This window comes from Hemiscyllium ocellatum, chromosome 6 (genome assembly GCF_020745735.1).
Source record: "Hemiscyllium ocellatum isolate sHemOce1 chromosome 6, sHemOce1.pat.X.cur, whole genome shotgun sequence".
Lineage (NCBI taxonomy): Eukaryota > Metazoa > Chordata > Chondrichthyes > Orectolobiformes > Hemiscylliidae > Hemiscyllium > Hemiscyllium ocellatum.
Genome location: NC_083406.1, coordinates 72,726,507 through 72,748,871, shown reverse-complemented (window position 1 = coordinate 72,748,871; position 22,365 = coordinate 72,726,507). Strand labels below are relative to the sequence as shown.

General features: G+C 41.4%; 1 protein-coding gene across 3 annotated transcripts in view; it reads right to left on the bottom strand.

Annotated features, from left to right (window-relative positions):
• Positions 1 to 18,255, bottom strand: part of ecrg4a (ECRG4 augurin precursor a) — a 50,106-nt gene extending 31,851 nt beyond the window's left edge. The window contains exon 1 of one of the 3 annotated variants that reach the window (XM_060826658.1): positions 18,170 to 18,255. In XM_060826658.1, coding sequence (XP_060682641.1) covers positions 18,170 to 18,216 — 47 coding nt within the window. In that variant the 5' untranslated portion in view covers positions 18,217 to 18,255. Of the gene's footprint in view, positions 1 to 3,204; positions 3,458 to 18,169 lie in introns of those variants that run through there. The other 2 variants (XM_060826657.1, XM_060826659.1) reach the window with 2 other exon arrangements.
• Between the last annotated feature and the right edge of the window lie 4,110 nt (positions 18,256 to 22,365).

The following is a 22,365-nucleotide window of genomic DNA, read 5'->3' as shown; positions in this document are numbered from 1 at the left end:
AAAAGAAAACTATTGTGCAGAACATTGAAGCGATTGCGTGCCCAGACCAGTTTGAATCTTACAAATCACCATCAGATTTGGGTGAATTTAGATACAAGCTGACTATTGTTTCAATAAACCAAAGTGTAAGTCGAACAGAAACACCTGTACAGGAGACCAACTACAGTTCCTGACAGAAAAATCTGAAATGAGTAGAATTCACTGGAACAATGCCACCTCATCTATTTAAGATGCATTTCAACCACAAGTGAAGGGGAATCTTCACATACTGTTACAATCAAAAGGATATAGCATACATTCGGATATGTGTAATACAAAGAGAATGTGAATACAGAAAGTAATTTAATTGTAATATTATGTATGCTTGTAGCCTTTCAAGTTTCAGCAAGGAATTATGATTGTAAGGAAATTGATTAGTAGAGTTACATATTTTTATTAGAAATTAGAAAGGAAATTTATAAAGATAACAGGCTGTGGTAGTGAGCCATATAAATCAAGCCAACAGGTTATGTCCCTGGTTTACAATGGATGGCTGCCCCTTTATGATAGCAATTATATCTACTGACAGGTCAGGTATTGGCGGGGTGGGGGGGGGGGGGGGGTGCTTTTCTCTGACTCATTGACTACGAACTCCTGCTAGAAACTACACATATTGAAATCTACTGAACACAGGATCATAGTATCATACACACAAAGAATGGTTATGACATGCTGCAAGTGCTATTGATAGTACTTCAATATCCACAGGAGAAAACTAAAGAAAAAATATTAAATCAGTGATCTAAAAAGGCATTACTTCATTAGAATTAGAAAACACTGAGAATAACTTGAGAAGAAACAGGTTAAAAAAAAAGAATAGAGATGATAGAATGATTGAAGTACAAACTAGAACAGTATTTCCAAATAAATTGGATGGATGATCAAACCAAACTGGGATATAAAAATATGTGGAAACAGCATGGGCATTTGGGATTAGGACATATGCTCAGCACTGAACAGTATGGATTAATTGAGCTACTAAGTCTGTTTCAATGTTTCATCTCTCTAATTCAATGCAACTTCATTATCAATTATTTCATCACTTCCTGTTTGAAACCTGCAGAGTATGGCCACCACATTATCCACAACATGTTAATTGACGACGACTTTCTGTTTCTCATGTTCCTTCACCTCTCCATTGCTTTCTTTATTATCACCTTTTCTATTCAGCCCAATTTCTCAGTTCATTTTTGCAGCTCAGTTCCCTTAGTTTCATCATCTGTTGTACTGTTAAAAATGGCTAGAGTCACACGTTTTCAGTTTGTGTTAACATACCCAAGGTTTTATCCTTCGTCAAATCACATGCAAGCTGGCCACAAGACACTTCCAAACTATCTTGAACATGTATCCACTTCCTCCTTAAATAACAGAAATATATGATACCCAGTAAGTAGGCCAGACATTACAATAATGTGAGCTATGCTGGCACCATCAACATAAGATGGCACAACCCACCTCAAACCCAAAAGCTTCTTATCCATCACTGCCAATAGGGAATACTTTAGATTAGATTCCTACAGTGTGGAAACAGGCCCTTCGGCCCAATAAGTCTACACCGACTCTCCGAAGAGTAACCCACCCAGATCCATTTCCCTCTGACTAATGCACCTAACATTATGGGCAATTTAGCATGGTCAATTCATGTAACCTGCGCATCTTTAGACTTATACTGTGGGAGGAAACCCATGCAGACATGGGGAGGATATGCAAACTGCACACACACACAATCACCTAAGGCTGGAATTGAACCTGGCTCCCTGGCTCTGAGGCAGTAGTGCTAATCACTGAGCTACCATGAAATATTCAGAAGGAACAGAAGATTAAGATGGAAGTCATGCAAGATGCAATACCACAGAAAAGAACATATCGATGTAAACTGACATTTCATATCACAAAATAAAAGAGGTTATGAAGTCATTAAAATATAGTGAATTAAGACATCATTTAATTGGTTAGTGTACCTAAATGTAATTAACTTATTCCCCATCTCAATCTTAAGCTATCTTTTCACTCAATGTTTGGTTTATCTAGTATCACAAAACTTTGCACACAGCAGATAGATAAATAGCTGTTATAGAGTCATGGTGTCATACAGATATACAGCACAGAAACAGATCCTTTGGTCTAACTCATCCATGCCGACCAGTTTTCCTAAATAAATCTCGTCCCATTTGTCAGCATTTGACCCATATTCCTCTCAACCCTTCCTATTCATATACCCATCCAGACACTTTTTAACTATTGTAATTGTACCAGCTTCCTCTGGCAGCTCAATCCTTGAACTTTGAAAACTTAACTTTGGAAAAATTGCAACTTCCCTTTAATTTTAGCTTATCCCTGTTGCACAGTTATATTTCATGCTTTGAGTGTCCTGTCAATCTGAAAGCCAATATACGAATGCAAATTCTTGATCTTTTGCTGCTTTATTAGACACATATGCTAACTTTAGAAAAATAGAATGATATTCTCTCAACTGTAGATTCCACTCCAGACTTTGAAAGAAGTCAATATAAACAAGATTTAATACACAAAAAAAAAACTAATATTATATTCAGCTGCTGTTAGCTTCTGGAAATAATTTAATTGCACACTAACATTACAAACATACCAATTCTATATCTTGACATGTATATTTTGGAGCTGGATTTATTTAATCAAAATATTATCCCAACTAAAAGAAAAACAATCATGTTTGGCAAATTTGCAGCTGGGTCTTTTCGAATCAACTCAGTACAATGGTTCTTTTTACCCAAGTATTAGTTAAGAAAACCCATGAAGAATTAAGATTCAGCTGAGGTCAAATTTGAGTATAATATTTTTTATCATGCAATTTGAAGATATATTGTTAAACAATAGTGCATGTATGGATTTTTAAAAAAAATGACTCACAACCTCACAAAAGCAGAAAGGTAACGTATAAAGCTTTAGAACATTCAAGTCCTAGGGTTTTAGAATAACACTTCTATCTTCTGTATAAGTTTGCTACTGGTCTACCAGCTTTCTTGAAAGTGCAGCACACAGTATTTATCCCCAACAGATCATATTCTTTGTGATCTAAATAGAAGATAACTACACAACTCCATTACAGACAGAAAAAAAGAAAACAGACCACTGGTAAACTTAAATTACTAAAATCATCTTTGTTCTTCAATTCATTCAATTTACCTTGAGCAAAATAAATATTCTTTCTTTTCCCTTCCAAGTGTGTGGGGGAGAAAAATCAGATTATTCAGTCCACAGCAAAATCAAATATCCCTTATTTTGTAAAGCAGGGTCGAAGACAGCTTAGCCTGGCCTAACTTTGCAAGCAGATGCAGAAGTGAGCACTATCCAGATGCAGAACAAAGATTCAACAGTTGAATAAGTTAAACTAAAGATGAGTCACATAGAATGGAACTTCTGTTAGTCATCTAAGAAGTCTGATGTTAGGCTGTTGACAACAAGTATTAAAAAAGTCTGACAGAATTGCGAATGTTTTTAATTTAAACAGGGTACTTTGCAAGCTCCACTAGATTGCAAACAGATGTTTGTGTGATGTGAGCGATAAAGAATTTAATAACCCAACTGATGGTTTCCATTAAGCAAAATCATTGACGGATTTGCAATGTGAAACATATTTTCACTGAACATTTTAATTTCAGAAAAGTATTCAGTGTTTTATTACCAACTTTGTTGAACTGATGTCTTTCATTAACATTCATCGAAAAACACAGTTGCCTAAAAGTGCAGCTACATCAAGTTAAACACATGGGAAGAATATTTGTTCAAGAAGCAGCCAATGAACATATTTTCTCTTTTAACAGTCTGCACCTCTAATTCAACTTATCTAATAATTCAATTTTAACCTAGTTTCCATTTAGTCACAAAATGACTTTGCATTATCACGCATTAGCTCAAGTCAGAAAGCTATTTATTCATGTGATATTACTTTGAACAGAGAAGTCTCCAGCTTCTCAGGAAATGGAACATGCAAAATCTAATGCTTAATCAGCACTATAGATCAGAAGGTAATATGTTCATTCTTGTCACTAGGGTAACAACTTAACTGTAACAATTTAAGTTGGGTTAATTAGTATATCTTGTGTATTTAATAGACAAGTTGCAAAGATAGATAACTATTTCATAGGGTTTGGATTTTGTTGCTAATTAATATAGAATTAACTGGCTGCAGAATACAGCTACATTCGAAGATATGTTTTCACCATGTAGGAAGAGAAAAAGACTATATGTGATGCTTTTCAATTATGGTAATGTATATTTCTATAGCATTTTATCTGCAAACAGACTGTTAATATATATTTAAAAGTCAGGCATGACCACAGTAAAAAGAATGACATTTTGGCTTAATATGTTTGCTTTAGATTTAGAAATACATGAAAAAAATTAATAGAATAATTCACAAAAATGTTATGCACACATAATGCAACTACACACCTTATTGATTTAAACACAAGCAATGTATTGTGAAAGTGGGAAATCTGATTAAAACTGTGAATGTGGAAGCGTTCAGCAAGCATTATGGCATCTTTGGAAACTGAAACCAAATTAATATTTCAGGCCAATAATCTTGCATCAGAACTGGTAAAAGTTAGAGATGTAACAAGTTTTGGCCAAAACAGAGGGGTGAGAAGGAGAGGAAAGATCAAAAGAGAAGATCTATAATAGGATGAAAAACAAGGAGATTTAACATCGAAAAGGATCATGGTACAATGAGTAAATGATGCAGTAATGAGACAAGAAGCTAAATAGAGGTCTGTAGAGTCTTTATTAATTTCTTCTAATATTTCAACTTCCTCCACCCTCTTGTCTATCCTTGTATGTCTTTGAGAAGAATAAAGTATTCATTGATGACTGTGTTTATAACTTCTCATTCCATACACAGATTGCTTCAATAGTTCCTAATGCGCTCTGCTCTTTCCCTAATTATCCTCTTGCTCTTTATATATATTAAAATAGCCCTTTTGGGTTTTCCTTTATTCTACTCACTAATGCTCTCTCATACTTGCTACTGGCTTTCCTACTTTATCCTTTTTAAGATGCCCCCTGCACTTTTTATACTCACTTTGCCATATTGCGCTTTAGAAAGGAACTGACCTGGTTAGAGTTCCCAACCAGGTTGTGCTTACTCAGATCCTATGTGAACTAGCTGGTGGGGAGTATTCGGAGACATCTTTAACTTTTCCTTACCCCAAAGTGAGTTTCCACCTGCTTCAAGAAGACTACGATCACCCCGGTGCCAAAGAAAAATCAGGCAATGTGCCTCAATGACTAATGCCCAATGGCTCTGACATCCATCATTATGAAGTTATGAGAGGTTAGAAATGGCACACAGCAACTCCAGTCTCCCAGATTGGCTGATCCACTACAATTTGCCTACCACTGGAATCAGTCCACAGCAGATGCCATCTCCTTCACCCTACAACTTATCCCTGAAATATGTTGATAACAAGGACACCAAAGTCAAACTCCTATTTATTGACTTTAGCTCCCCCTTCAACACCGTAATTCCAAATGAACATATCTTCAAACTCCAAGAACCAGAACTCTGTTCCCCCCTCTGCAACTGGATCCTCAACTTCCTGATCTGCAGACCACAATCAATAAGAGTAGGTGACAAGACCTCCTCCATCCTCAGCACCAGTGCCCCACAAGGCTATATACTGAGCCTCTTACGAGACTCCTTATACACTCATGACTGTGTGGCCAAATTCATCTCTAATTCCATTTACAAATTTGCCGCTGACACTACTGTTGTGAGTTGGATCTCAAACAACAATGAGACAGAGTACAGGAAAGAGATACAGATCTTAGTAGCATGGTGTAAACACAACATTCTCTCACTCAATGTGAACAAAATTAAGGAGCTGGTCGTCAACTTCAAGAAGTGGAGTGGAGGACATGGCCCTGCCTGTATCAATAGTGCTGAGGTGGAGGTGGTCAAGACCTTCAAGTACCTAGTAGTAAATATCACTAACAATCTGTTCTGGTCTTTTCATGTTAACACTAGAGTCAAGAAAACACCCCAACATCCCTACTTACTCAGAAAGCAAAGGAAATTCAGTCTGTCCACAATGAGTCTTAACAATTTTTATAGATGCGCCATAGAAAGCATCCTTCTTGGATGCATCACAGCTTGAAATGGAAATTCCTCTGTCCAAGACTGCAATAAATTACAAAGAGTTGTGAATGTGGCCCAGTCTATCACTCAAACCAGCCTTCCTTCCAGTACTCTATCTTCACTTCTGCAGCCTCAGGAAAGCAGCCAACATAATCAAAGACACCTCCCACACTGGTTATACTCTCTTCGATCCTCTTTCATCAGGCTGAAGGTACAAAAAAATTAAAACGTGTGCCAACAGATTCAAGAACAGCTTCTTCCCTGCAGTTATCAGAGTTATAAATGGACTTCTCATATGTTAGAGTTGATCTTCATCTGCATCTTCTCTGTAGCTGTAAAACAATATTCTGCATTCTGTTCTATTACCTTAATGTACTTACATAAAGTATGAAATGTTGGGATAGCATGCAAAACAATACTTTTCATTGTACCTCAGTACCTGTGACAAAAATAATATCAAATCAAAAACAAAATCCCTACCTAACTCCCTAAGTCTGTTTCCAAGACCTCATTTCTCTTACTCACTGTACCATTGGTTCTAAAATGGACCACGACGTTTGCTGTTCATCCTCTCCATTCTGAATGCCTGCAGCTGCTCTCTGACGTCTTTGATCTTGGTACCAAGGATGCAGCATACCATCATGTTTAAAGGCACAAATGCACATGTCTACTTCCCTTAGTAATGAATACCCAACAATTGGTCCTGTTCCTCACATCTCCCTCCCTCCCCTGAGCAGCTGGACCACACACACAGTATCATGGACTTGGCTCGGGCTGGTTCCCACAGAGGTGCAGCCATTGTCTCCACTTCCAAGGCTGGAAAGTGGAAAGTGAAAGAGATGCACTTGTGTGATTCTCCCACTACCTGCCTAGTTCTCATTGTCTCTCTATGATTACCCAGTCCCTTTCTATCTACACGTCTTTAAGCTGCAGGGTGATCACATCCTGAAATATGTGATCCATGAACTTTGCAGTTTTATAAATGCACTCTGGAATATTCGGACTATGCTGCCACACCAGTAAACCCCATAGTTTGAGTTACTCCAGCCAGAGGCACTTTCTGCACTGACAGTCATCCAGATCAGCAAGAGTGTCTAGGATTTCCCACAGAGTGCAGGTTGTAACCAGTGTCCTTCTGTGTACTATTGTCTCTCACCCTTATATGGTAAGTTGCTCCACCCACTTTTTCACAACTTCTGTCTCCTCAGTACCTCAGCATGCTGCCTCCAGTCCCTACAGCTGACCTCCCCAGGTTTCTTACCACAGCAATGACCTCTGATAAATCTTTTGACTGAATTGAGCTGACCCCATAACTGACCATGGCTCATCACCCTGACTGACTTGGATAGACATCATTGACTGCTGAGTGACTAGAACCCAGATTGATCTCTGTGTAGTTCCCGCAATGAATCCCTGACTGGGCTTGCAGGGCTGCCATGGCCACTCCCCAAACTGTGATGATGCAGAACTCCTGATCCTTTACACCTTAAACAGCTGACTGACCATATCAAACCTCTGACTGAGATCAGATGTTGGCCCTGATGGATTGTGGTAAGATATCTACTGACAACAATCCCACTTGACTTAAGTGAGTATTCATCCCCATAGACTTGGAGACACGGTCATTTGGTTGAAGCACCTTCAGTGAATGAGCTGCAGTCATAGGCTTTGGTGTGAGATTGATTCAGCACCATACCATACAACAACATCCACCCATTTGACTGAAGACTAATGACAAACATGATAAGCTGTCCCAGCTAAATGGCATGGCAACACAGAAACATCATGACTCTTTAATTTCTGAATGAGGTGGCAAAACCTCACAAGAAGATCAGGTGAGGTGCCGGACGACTGGACGTTGGCTAACGTGGTGCCACTGTTTAAGAAGGGTAGTAAGACAAGCCAGGGAACTATAGACCAGTGAGCCTGACCTCGGTGATGGATAAGTTGTTGGAGAGAATCCTGAGGGACAGAATATACATGTATTTGGAGAGGCAAGGACTGATTCGGGATAGTCAACATGGCTTTGTGCGTGGGAAATCGTGTCTCACAAACTTGATTGAGTTTTTTGAAGAAGTAACAAAAGAAGATTGATGAGGGCAGAGCAGTAGATGTGAACTATATGGATTTCAGTAAGGCGTTCGACAAGGTTCCCCATGGGAGACTGATTAACAAGGTTAGATATCATGGAATACTGGGAGAACTAGCCATTTGGATACAGAACTGGCTCAAAGGTAGAAGACAGAGGGTGGTAGTGGAGGGTTGTTTTTCAGACTGGAGGCCTGTGATCAGTGGAGTGCCACAAGGATCAGTGCTGGGTCCGCTACTTTTTGTCATTTACATAAATGATTTGGATGCGAGCATAAGAGGTACAGTTAGTAGGTTTGCAGATGACACCAAAATTGGAGATGTAGTGGACAGCGAAGAAGGTTACCTCAGATTACAACAGGATCTTGATCAGATGGGTCAATGGGCTGAGAAGTGGCAGATGGAGTTTAATTCAGATAAATACAAGTTGCTGCATTTTGGGAAAGCAAATCTGAGCAGGACTTATACACTTAATAGTAAGGTCATGGGGAGTGTTGCTGAGTGTTGTTGGAGTGCAGGTTCATAGGTCCTTGAAAGTAGAGTCGCAGGTAGATAGGATAGTGAAGAAGGCATTTGGTTTGCTTTCCTTTATTGGTCAGAGTATTGAGTACAGGAGTTGGGAGGTCATATTGCGGCTGAACAGGACATTGGTTAGGCCACTGTTGGAATATTGTGTGCAATTCTGGTCTCAATTTGGAAAGATGTTGTGAACCTTGAAAGGGTTCAGAAAAGATTTACAAGGATGTTGCCAGGGTTGGAGGATTTGAGCTTATAGGAGGAGGCTGAACAGGCTGGGGCTGTTTTCCCTGGAGCGTCGGAGGCTGAGGAGTGACCTTATAGAAGTTTACAAAATTATGAGGGGCATGGATAAGGTAAATAGGCAAGGTCTTTGCCCTGGGGTCGGAGAGTCCAGAACTAGAGGTCATAGGTTTAGGATGAGAGGGGAAAGATATAAGAGACTTAAGGGGCAACTTTTTCACACAGTGGGTATGGAATGAGCTGCCAGAGGAAGTGGTGGAGGCTGGTACAATTGCAATATTCAAGAGGCATTTGGATGGATATATGAATAGGAAGGGTTTGGAGGGATATGGGCTAGGTGCTGGCAGGTGGGACTAGATTGGGTTGGGATATCTGGTCGGCATGGACGGGTTGGACCGAAGGTTCTGTTTCCATGCTGTCCATCTCTATGACTCTAAGATGAGGGAAGGAAAGGTAAAGGCACTGTAAGCATCCAAACATCTGCAAAGTGAGATTTGGGCTGAGGAAAAGCAAGGAGATTTGAGATGCACTCTGATCCAATCCATGATGTGGCTGTGTGTCACTGTGCACAAATCTGGCCTAGCAGCAGCATTACAATGAAAAGTACATTTGTGCTCCACAGTGCAGGACTGGATTCTACAGGAGTTAGTGTGACATGGTGAGGGGGCAGGGGCTGCATGTCTGATGCCAACCTCCATAAGTGGGATTGCATGCAGTCACTGCCCATGGAGTATACCCTGAGATCTTGGGGACAAGATGAGACCTCAAGGAACAAGCAGTGAGTTGGGGCCACCAGGTACCTACTCTGACTTTCATGTTGAGAATTCTCATTTACTTTCCATCTGGCATGTGAGAAAATAGGAAACTGCACTTAAATGAGATTAGATTTGATAACGCTTGCAAGTAGGCCTTGCTGCTGTTCAGTGAAATTATTCTCTCGCCATTCAAATGTGGTAGAAAAATCTGACTTCCTTTTCTACGTCAAGCATCTCATTTTTCTGAATTTGTCATATTTTCCTAATGGATTTGCCATTGCCCACATTGTCCAGAATATGGGAAACTTCCATCCTATGTCTACCTAGTCAATGTAACTTGCACCCATTGCTGTCATGAAATAAATTATCTCTTGGTGTCTAAGACAACTGTCTCTTCTTGATAAAACTTATTCATGGTTAATCCTTTACCACCAATAATTGGTAGGTCCTCAGATACAGTTTACAGACAGCGGTCTGTGGGGGGTATCATCGTGCTTGACTGCCTGCCCCTTTGCCATGGTTACATCCACATCCAGGGTGACAGGAAGCATACGGTGCCCACCAGCATGACAGATGGCTTTAGAGAACAATGGGCACCATAAGGACTGGCATGTATCATCACCCTGATAACGTCACTTTGTTGCTAAAAGTAGAGAATAATAGATGAATAAAGATATTGATCAGAAATAAAAAGGAGGCAAATGTTAGGTATACACAACTGGGACCAAGTGAATCTCTTTAAGTGTGTAAGGTATACACAGGGGAATCTCAATTATCCGAACATGATGGGTGGGCACTATTTCATTTGGGTAATCGATTATTCGGTTAATCGGTTAAATGCCTTTCCTCTGGGGCTCAGAGTTTCTAAAGTCTGCTCCTTGTTCAAGAGACTGCAGCAGCACACAGCAAGGCTCCCCCCCCCCCCCCCCCCCCCCCCCCACCCACCCCCCCAACCTCATGCAACACCGCCCCAACCCCGTCCAATACTGCCCCCCCACCCCCAAAACTGCCGTCCCCACTCCTGTGCAACACCACGCCCCCCCACCCTAACACCATTCCCAACACACCCGCCCTTAACCCTGTGCAACACTGCCCCACCCCTAACCCCATACAACACCGCCCCCTGTCCCCAACACCACCCCTACCCCCAAACCTGTCCAACACCGCCCCTGCCCCAACACCCCCCACCCCCAACCCCATCCAAGACCACACCCCTGTCCCCAAAACCATCCCCACCCCAAACCCTATCCAACACCGCCCCCCTGCCCCCAACCCCGTCACCCCCAACACTCCCCCATCCCCAACCCAGTCAAACACTGCCTGTCCCCCAACCCATCCACCCCTGCCCCCTCTCTGGGGCAGCCGGACTGTATACCAACAAGACTGCTGCAGTGAGGTAAGTCTCCAAATAGCGCACACACACACGCAGTCACAGCCACACACACAACTTTTTACTGTAACTTTTTGACAGGTTCCACCTTTGCCCTCTACAGGACAATTTGGAGAGATTATCTGGGGAAGGGGGGTTTAAGGCACATTCCTGTGTAAAACTCCAGGGAAAGTGTGGTGAGAGAGAGCGAGGGCGGGAGGTCAGTCATTTGGAGACGGTGCCTGTTTAATCACTGTAAACAAAAGATGCGATCCCTGTTGGAAACACGTCTTTGATGTAATGTTTCCATTGGAACCTCGAGATCTCCTTTGGATAATCCAATTTTCAGATAATTGGTATTCAGATAATCGAGGTTCCTCTGTAGGGACATTCTTAAGAGAGAAATCAGGAGGGCTAAAAGGGGATATGAGGTACCCTTGGCAGATAAGGTTAAAAATAATGCAAAGAGAACCTCTAAGTACAATAAGAGCAAAAGAGCAACTAGGGAGAGCATCGGGTGCATTAAAGATCAATTAGGTCATCTATGTCTGGAACTGCGGGAGGTGGGAGAGATACTAAAGAAACATGTCATGTTAGGTTTTATTGTGGGAAAGACATGGAGGATAGGGAACTAGAAATAAATATTGATGTCAATTCAATTAAGCCACTAATAGATTTTTCTAGCTGACTTTTTGTTTTGCAATTGAGGATATTATTATTGAACATCTTGAATCTTTTTTTAAATGATGACCATTTGGTTATTTACAGCCAAACCTTTTATTCTACTTAAACAAATAAACCTGACTCAGGCCTCATCTCATCTCCACGTAATTTATTTTGTTTAAGGTTAGGATTCTTATTTGCAATTGGAGTACATCTCTTTCAAATGTAACGTGGAATTCAATACAAGGTAAAATGCACCACTTCACAAAATTTATATACATAGAACACAAAAACATATTTCCTCAAATCCTGATCGGTGGAGGATTGGAGGAAATCTGGTTTATGCACACATCCAGGTTTTCAGTAAATCTTTTGCTGCCGTATTGGCCACCAAGTCGAGGAACCCCGAGGAACTTCGCAACTGCTAAATTTGCCAAGTTCAAAAGTACAAATTCCCTTTACATTCTGAAAGTTAATGACGGTTTTGTTTAGCTCCTCTCATTATTCAATGTCCCTAATATATGCGCAGAGCTAAACCCCAAGTGGAATTGAAATAGTAAGGATTTGAAGAAATGACAGAAAATTAAACTATCAACTGGTGAAAGAAGAATTATAGCTGAGAAAATAAAGAGATCAATTTGACCAGTCTCACTGCCTGCTGATGCTGTCAAAGCTCATTGAACTTTTGTACAATAAAGCCTTTACCAAACATAAAAGTTAACATTTTGTGTATATGACGTCAGCTTTGCACAACTAGAAATATATTTTCAAACTTCCAGGTGTGGATGAATCCTATCATTTGTTAGGTGCTTCAGAATTCAACTTGACACACTTCTAAATCAATGTGTGCGTTCATAGAATCCTTACAGTGTGGAAGCGGCAATATGGCCCAACGAGTCCACCCCAACCCACACCATCTTTGTTACTCTGCATTTCCCACAGCTAATCCACCTCACCTGCACAACCCGGGATGCCACAACTTGCACATCTTGGACTGAGAGCGCAAACCAGAGCATCCAGAAGAACTCCACGTAGACCCAGGGGAAAATTTGCAAACTCCACACAGACGGTTGCCTGATGATGGATTCAAACCTGGCGCTAAGAGCCACAACACCACCCAGATCGTAAATTAGCTTTTTGAAAATGGAAACTTACTCCCAGATGAAAAATGCATTTGTGTTCCCACAGACATAAAAAAACGTCCTTGCTTTACAGATTTTTCCAATATAAAATATAGTTTAGGAGTTGCAGATAATTACCGTTTTGCAGGGTTTTGTTGCATTTTTCTATCCAAGGTTTAATTTTAGGTCTTGTCTTAATAAGCAATACGGTTGCTATTAAAAGAATGTAACAAAGTCCTGATTCAGATTCCCTAGTCTAAGAGAAAGTAAGATGTAAACCTGACACCTCAGTGCAGAATAACTCAATGTGTACTGAATTGGGAATTGGCAAGGCAACCCAGGAAGAGTGGAGGAGCTGCAGGCTTCCAAGGTGGGCAGGGTGGAAGCCTGCAAGGGCACGCCAGCATTGTGTTCAAAGTTTAAAAATAAGGACTAACATCCACATACGACATCCATCCTGCCATCACCCTTGCTCTCCAGGTGCCATCCAGTTTAGTCCATGCCAATTTATATATGCTATCCACCCTCATGGCCCCTTCACAGTGCACGGTAACCTGTGCCCATGTAGTATCCCATGGCCCTTTTCAACCCACACGCCAACCTATTGTCATCTACTTATCTTCCTGTTAACCTCATCTCACCCAATTTGATCCACTCATCTCCCCTTGTGTTCCCTTTCATCCCCACAGCCACTTATAGCCCTACGGCAGCACATTAAACTCAGGAACAACTCCTCTCCGTCCCCATGTCTTCCTATGCCCACCACCATCCAAGGCACTTACAATACCATGTCAATCCCATCTAGCATCCAGTATGGGCATACCTCAGGAGGCTTGCTGACAAACAGTAACTGTCTGTCTATTGATGATGTCTCTACTGAAAAAAGTACTCTTGTTGATACATTAAAAATTATTACATTGAAATCCTTGTAAATAACAAACAATTTATTTAATTACTTAAGCCCTTTTTTCACAATATTTCTATTCTATAGCAGTTGGAGCTGTCCATCAAAATATTCACTTGCTAGACACCCATTATGAAAATAATTGTTTGGGGGATGTCACAGTCATGCAGCTCAAATCATATCATGGATTCTGCCAACAGAAATGCTGAATACCCAACACTTTATTTTTAAAGTGACATATTCTTTCAGACATTGTTATTAAGTGACATTTGCTCAGTAATAACTTGCTCACTGACGCTCAGCTTGTATTTCACGAGGGCTTTACAGCCCCTGACCTCAGTACTTCAGGAGATCTAATGGGCCGCACGGTGGCTCAGTGGTTAGCACTATCTCATAGCACCAGGGTCCCTGGTTCAATTCCAGCCTCAGGTCACTGACTGCGTGGGATTCCTCTGGGTACTCTGGTTTCCTCCCACAGTCCAAAGATGTGCAGATCAGGTGAATTGGCCAAGCTAAATTGCCCATAGTGTTAGGTGCATTAGTCAAAGGGAAATGGGTCTGGGTGGGTTACTCTTTGGAGGGTTGGTGTGGACTGGTTGGGCTGAAAAGGCCTATTTCCACACTGTAGGGAACCTCATCTAATCTAATCTAATCTCCTGTGCCAAACATGGACAAAAATGCTCATTTTGAACAGTAAGAGTGAATGTCCTCAACTTGAAGGCAGCATTTGACTGAATGAGACATCAAATAAACACAGCACAAATGAAAACAACAGCAATCATGAGGAAAGTCAAAGAAAAGGAAGATGTTTGTGGTTACTGAAGGTCATTATCTCAGTTCCAGGAAGCATTGCCAAAATCCAGGCTGTTGTCTCCTCGGTGCACCAATTTAGCACTTCGAGTCTAATCATTTCCAAGCTATCAGAATTAGTTAAATAACCTGGGACATTTTGCTGGCCCAAACATATGTTAATTTTGAATTTTACTGAACTGCTCAAATTACAAGTTGTGTGAGATCATTTTGGCATTCACATTGCCAATGTATTATCCAGCAACTCATGTCCAATCTGCCTCATTACTTCATAGCTCTGTGATTCCTTGGGTGATTATTCCCTCCGCACAGAGTTAATAAAAAGAAATTACATTTTTGTAAGTCTATTTTCAGCTGAATGATTTTAGGAGCAAAATGAAGATGAACTATATTATGTGCTGTTTCTAAATACACTTTACATACATATTTAATATTTGTGTGTGTGTGTAATCTAAACTAACATCAGTACTGCAGTTTAGAAAAATGAGAGGCGATTTTATTGCTGAATATAAGCGCTTGAGAGGATATGACAGAATGATCCTGAAATATTCCCTTGTGGGACAGACAACTACGGGATACAAATTCAAAATGAGGGGATCTCCCATTTAAGTTGTAGATAAGGAGAATGTATTTCTCTCAGTGTCATTGATTTGTGGTAATCTCTTCCCCAGACGGCAAAGTGAATTGGGTTGATGAACATTTTTAAGGCTGCGTTAAATTTCTGATTGAAAAGCACAGCAAGGGTATAGAAGGTAGACAGGAGCATGGAGTGGAGGCCACAAGCAGATCAGCCATGAGCTTTTGAAATGGTGGTGCAGGCTCAAGGGACAGAATAGGGTATTTCTGCTCCTAAATTCTATATTCGTATGTACTTACGTTGTACAATCCCCTTCTGAGTGGAAAAGGGCACATTAACCTCCTTTAAAAATTGGGTCAAACAATGATGACTCCTACTTAAATCAATTGCTTGCAGAGTTTAAGGATCAATTTCAAAATTCATTAGTGTTTCTATTTATTATTACATTTCAGATATATACTATTACTCTTTCTTGCTTACCCTAGATATTCTCTGCATATGGCTGTTTTCTCTGTTTACCTAAGTCCAAGGGTAATAGACTTGAAAGGATGTGGCACAACCAATTGGTATAGACATCCATTGACTGATTAACGAGTCATGATTTGGAGATGCCGGTGTTGGACTGGGGTGTACAAAGTTAAAAATCACACAACACCAGGTTATAGTCCAACAGGTTTAATTGGAAGCACACTAGCTTTCGGAGTGATGCTCCTTCATCAGGTGATTGTGGAGGGCTCGATCGTAACACAGAATTTATAGCAAAAATTCTCGGGTTAGCTACTAACAATGGTGATACCTACCGAGAATGCAACTTTAAAAAGGGCTTTGTGATTTACACATGACAGAAGTGAAACTATCACTGTATTCTAACAGATGAAAGGCTTAACAATCAATTTTTCAATGTATAATTTCAGTTACATCACACTGCAAATTTTTGCTATAAATTCTGTGTTACGATCGAGCCCTCCACAATCACCTGATGAAGGAGCGTCACTCCGAAAGCTAGTGTGCTTCCAATTAAACCTGTTGGACTATACCCTGGTGTTGTGTGATTTTTAACTGATTAATTAGGACTAGTTAATTTACTACTGGATCCTACTCTGATCTGCTAAAACTGTTCCCAACTTAGGATCATCCCAAAATCTAGGGATGAACCCTATTTCCTTTGCTTGACTGTATCTTTGCTTCTTGAATCCTTTTGCACAATCCTCCACCACTGTCACTTCCAACTGAAGACGAAGGACCTCATGGACTGCTTTGTCACTGAGATCCAATGCAATATCCTTCCCTTTCACCAGCCCAACGTTCTTTAATGTTACACCATGCCCTTGCACTGAAATTCCTTTTCTCTAGTACTCGGTTACTCCTCCATTACTCTGAACTCATCTTATCCATGAGACCCAGTTCCTATGCCTTCAACCCTATTCTCATTAATCTGAGAAGCACTGAAGTTCTTTCCTGATCCCTATGTTTGCCGGTATTTATAAATTGTTCCCTCTCTTCAGATTTTGTCTCTCTCTTTTACATCAGTTGTCATCACTCCTCTAGAAAAATCAGTGTATGACTCCTCTGTCCTTGCAAACTATTCTCCTAATATTGGAGAAATCCAATCTCTTTCCTCTCCAAAATCCTCGTAACTCATCTCCCAAATCAATTGTCCAGAATTCCAAGTTGAATCTCTGAAACTTGAATCAGACTTCGGTCCTCCCACAGTACTGAAGCAGCTCTTATCGAAGTCACAAATGGCATGCTGTTGTGATGGTGAAATATCACATATTCTCTCATGTCCTTTCCAATCTGGCTGCAGCTTTGAGACACCATCCTACTTCACTGTTCCTCCACGAATGTCCAACTGTCTGGGACTACCTGCCATGCCTCCATTCTCATCCATCAAAACCTATGCAAGAAACCACTTGTTATGGCTTCTCCTGCTGCTCTAGCATTGTCACTTTTGATGATACCAAAGGATCGATTGTTGTCACCGTCCTACTTCTCATCTTGCCTCTTGGCAGAATCATCCAGAGGCATGGCATTAGTTTTTACATGTAACTGATTACACCCCATCTCCATCACAATCACATCCCTCACAACTATTACACTTTTGCTAAAGTATTTGACCACATATTCAAGATCTAGAACTCGATGAGCAGAAGTTTATTTGAAGCAGGTGCAGTGAGGACTAAAGGCATTGATTCTAGTCCATGCTGTGAACTCTGGTCAGGGGCTGGTACTGCATTCTCACAAGTTACATCTTAACATTTCTCATCTACAAAAGTGAATGTTGGCAGTGATAACTGTTGAGTTTAACCTGAAGGTCACCACATCCCAGGTGAAGGATGAAGTTGAAAAGGGACAGGTTCATAGTGCCCTTAGCCAATATGGGAGGTGAAACTGTGCTATTGGTGCCAGCCTGCATTACAAAGTGATGTTCAGCCAACTGAACTACCCAAAATAATTTCTACTCCCTGGCTTCCTGAACTTTGGTCATCTATCTCTATTGTGCTATTATCATAATTAATTAACAAAACCACCACTGCAACTTTTCTGTGCTTCCCGCCCTTCCTAAATGCCACGTAACACTCAATATTCAGGTTCTGACTTGTGTTAGCTTGCAGTCAGGTCTCTGTAATGGCGATCAATTTATAATTATTTGATGTGTTGGAATACACCCCTTCCTGTTCCTTTCCATTACAAATATCTACATATCTACCAACACAAACAATGCAACAGATTTCATTTTAAATACTGAATTAACAATGCTTTTCATGTATATATCTGAACATACCATCTATATTAATTGAACAGAAAGGATTTGTCAGAATCACTGTGTTCAGAGTATTTAAATCAGTTGTTTTCTCTTCAAAAGTATTCATTAATTTAAAGTGCATATGGTACATAATGATAGGTAGTCGAGAAAGGCTTATGCCCGAAACATTGATTCTCCTCCTCCTCAGATGTTGCCTAACCTGCTGTGCTTTTCCAGCACCATACTGTCGCTTCTGATTTCCAGCATCGGCTGTCCTCAATTCCTTCTCCATAATGATAGGTAGCACATAGCTAAACAGCATCAGACAGAATTGAATACATTCCATTGGAAATGCTTGAATTTGTTGTTGGAATTCATGTCACATTCCTAACAAAGCTCGTGGCTGTGTGCCAGATTGAGACATGGAGAGTGAAATTTAAGTGCAGATTAGCTTGATGGGCTTGTTTTCCGCTGAAACGTTTAATGTTAGATTGATTGATACCCTTCAGTTATATAATTCTGCATAATTTGGAAAAAGAATTAGTTGGGTGCTTCAGATATGAAATGATACACTTGCACTTACCCTTCAAAACATTCATCATTCTGATTCTGAAATTCACACTTACTGAATACAAGAAGAAAGTTGGAACCTTGTTTATAAGTTGCATTGGCATAGGTAGAGACCATTGAATGCATCAAACTTTTATGTTTGTATTATTTATTTAACTGAATTTTATTTGGCTTTGCACTCAAGCTTTAAAATTAGTATATTTTAACAATTCCAGCTATACTACTCCACATTTAGGAAATAAATTACTTTGGGGGTGGAATTTATTGCCCACCCCCAATTGTCTGGAGTAGATGTCGTGGAGCTACATGATTCAATGACACTCCAAAATGAATATACATTTTCACATCACGTTTCAGTAACACAAGCAGATTTCTCTTCCAAGGTTAATGGAAGATAACATGAAAGAATCTCAGTGCTGAATATTTTCCACTTTTGTAACACAACCAGAGGCACAGTAGAACTCATCTATTTGAGACTAAGCCACCCCCTCAGAACACTTACTGCATCACTATAATTGTTCCCAATTTCTGATGAGTCTTCATATTTTGCAATTTACTGTGTGACTACAAGTGCACAGTGAATAGCTTTGTGTTGTCAAAACAGTAGAAATTGAATGAAAATTGATCAAAAGTATTTAATGTTCTTCACACATTTGATTAAAAATAAACTTTCTGTACAGGATGGGTTAGAATTGTTGATGGTATTTGACAGACGCATGACCTGAATAAGTCCTGTGATGGGTGATTCACATTCCTCTATATTCCGAAGCCAGCATAATCAATTTGTTTTCCTGTACTTGCAGTTCTTCACGTTGTATAAGACAGAGAGCTTTGTTCCAAACTGTTGAACTTCCCCTCAGACCGGGATCATGAACGATGCCAGGAACAAACCTAAGCCTCCAGATAAGCAGTCAATCGAGCAGGCCCCGATGGACAGAAGGGCATGAGCCAGCAGCTTACTTGGCATACACTCTGCATGGGTAGCACACTAGCCAGCAATGTCTCAAATTTATAGGGGAGTACTCCTCACTGATGTTCACAGAGGAACCATCCATTGGGGGCACCAGCGCAGTCAGTCCAGAGCAACCTCAGAAACCAATCCAAGGTATTGGATACAGTTAAGCATCTGGTCAGGCTGTTCTCGGGTCTGGGGGAGGGGGTTCCATGCCTCTGTGGATCGTGGGGAGTCCTGTGCCCCCATTATAGCTAGTATGGAGTAGGGCTAATATGGCCTGGGACATGCACAGCAATCAGTCAGGGGTTTGGACACTTCTCACTTGGAGCAATCAGCTAGCTGGGCCACATCAGTCCATCAAGTCTATCCAACAAAATTAAGTTACAAATCACACAACACCAGGTTATAGTCCAACAAGTTTAATTGGAAGCACTAGCTCCTTCACCAGGTAGTTGTGGTGTGCATAATTGTAAGACACAGAATTTATAGCAAAAGTTTACTGATGTAACAAATTATACATTGAAAAATACCTTGACTGTTTGTCAAGTCTCTCATCTGTCAGAATGACCATGATAGCTTCACTTCTTTCATACGTAAGTCATAAAACGTTTTTTTAAAAGTTACATTCTCAGGTTAACTGTAACAATTGTAACAAGTACAGCAGATAAGATGTTGAGATGTTAGCCCCCTGTGTTCCCTGTCTGTGCCATAATGTTTAGACTGATTCTAATCTAAAAAGTGAGTGAACAGAGTCTTACATGGATTCATGCAGTTTTTGAGCAAAGTACATTGTAACTCTGCAAGTACAAATTCACCCCACAAATTATGTGTGTGTCTGCGTGTGTGTGTGTGTAAAGTGGTCTAAGTCTGTGAGAGGGTGCACGTGAGAGTGTGTGTGTGTGTCTGGGTGGGGGGTTGTGAGTGTCTGTGAGAGAGTGTGCATATGTGTGTGTGAGTGTAAAGTGTCTAAGTCTGTGAGAGGGTGCAGGTGAGAGTGTGGGAGTGTGTGTGTGCGACTTTGTACACCCCAGTCTAACACCGGCATCTCCAAGTCAAGGAGATCGCACACATCGACACAGACATCAAGTTTCTACAGAAATGCAGGCAAGCAGGAAAGATCCCAAAAGGATTACGGTTCACGAACCCGCTCAAGTTGACCTACAACACAGACTACGCAGAGAAACTCTGCCAATGCACCTCTCGTGAACTCCTCAATCATCTCGTGCACCAACTCTACAGCAGGCGCCACAATCTTGAAATTCAGACAGAGTCCACACACTCATCCTGCGCTCAGGATACAGCAGTACAATTATGCCAAACTGACAAAGCTACAAAATTACATCATTTACATGCAAACCAAGAACAAAAAACTGGAGATACTTGGCATTCTCACCAGTAGTAGCGAAGCCCACCCTGGCACCACAGTGGATAACATTATCACTGCGGGGATGTCAATTATCAACTTATCGATCCACACCCTTCGACTGTAAGAGACTGAAGTCCTGAGCAGGGGTCTCAACTTCTGCCCCAACACCAAAATGGACCCCTTGGTTCTTTCAGCAGACACGGAGGAGCTCATCAGATGAATGAGACTCTGGGAATTCTTTCAAGGTGCCAGCAGTGATCCCAACAAGCCCACTGATGAACTGGAACAGTCATCACAGGGATCCGTAGAGGAGCGACCAAAGAAGGAATCAACTTGGACCCCACCGGAGATCCAAGATGGCAGCGACCCAGCAAGTCTGAGTTTATAGTCCTCCTCCCAAGACTTGGGCATTGTGGGCCACCCACCTCCACCACACTTACCAAATCATTTAGTTTTTACTTAATGTAATTAGTTGCTCAGTACTAAATTTAAACAGTCTAGTTTCCTGTAAAAATGACTAGGAGGAAAGGAGCCCACAGTTCTCAGCAGGCAGGAACCCCTCCCCCACCCTCCCCAGCTGCAGCAGAGGTGTCCGCAGCCGCCCCGGGGGACTTACCTACGATGGCGAACCTCATGGAAGTAATCTCCAAACTTGATGCGAAGATCGACGCCTTCATCGAAGAGTCCTGGAACAGATGGAATTCACTCTCAGCCACGCTACAAAAGCACGACAGAGACATCGAGGAAATCGAGTGCCGAGTCGGAGGGGCGGAGCTAAAGGCCGCAACCTCCGAGACTATAGCAGAATTGGCCGTAGACCGGGTCCGGATTCTCGAACAGCGAGTCTGGACCTTAGAAAATCACATCGACGACCTCGAGAATCGAGGTTGTCGAAAAAATATTCATTTGCTGGGCCTTCCCGAACGGGAAGAGGAAGGGCAACTTAAGCGTTCCTTGAGCAGGGGTTTCCACAGCTGTCAAATCTGGAGGCTGGATCAGGCCAGGTAAGGGTGGAATGGGCCTAACGGGTTGCAATACGCGGGCCCGGTTCGAACCAGCGCCCCCACCCGGTCCTGTTCCAGTCACAGAGCTACAAGGAGAGGCAGGTGCTCTTGGAAGCTTCCAGAAATCTTGGGAAAGATCCCCAAGCCATGATTTACAAAGGATCCAAGATTATGATATTCCAGGACTTTTCCCCAGCTTTGGTCCGAAAGAGGAAGGCGTTTGATGAAGCAAAGCAGCGTTTAAGGGACTTAAACATTCAGTCCTTCTTGCACTACCCAGCCACGCTATGCTTTAGCCATGAAGGGTCCGTGTACAACTTCGGATTGCCGAAGAAGGCCAAGGAATTTTTGGAGTCTCTTAGATAAATTGTAAGAGTTAATTGATGTTGCTTTGCCCTCCCCCCAACCTGGTTTAACCCCTTTTTTTTCCTTTCATGATCTTACTGTTTAATATTATCTTTGGGGGGGGGGGGGGGGGGGGGGGGGCGGAGATGGGTTTATTTATTTGTTCTTCACTTAGC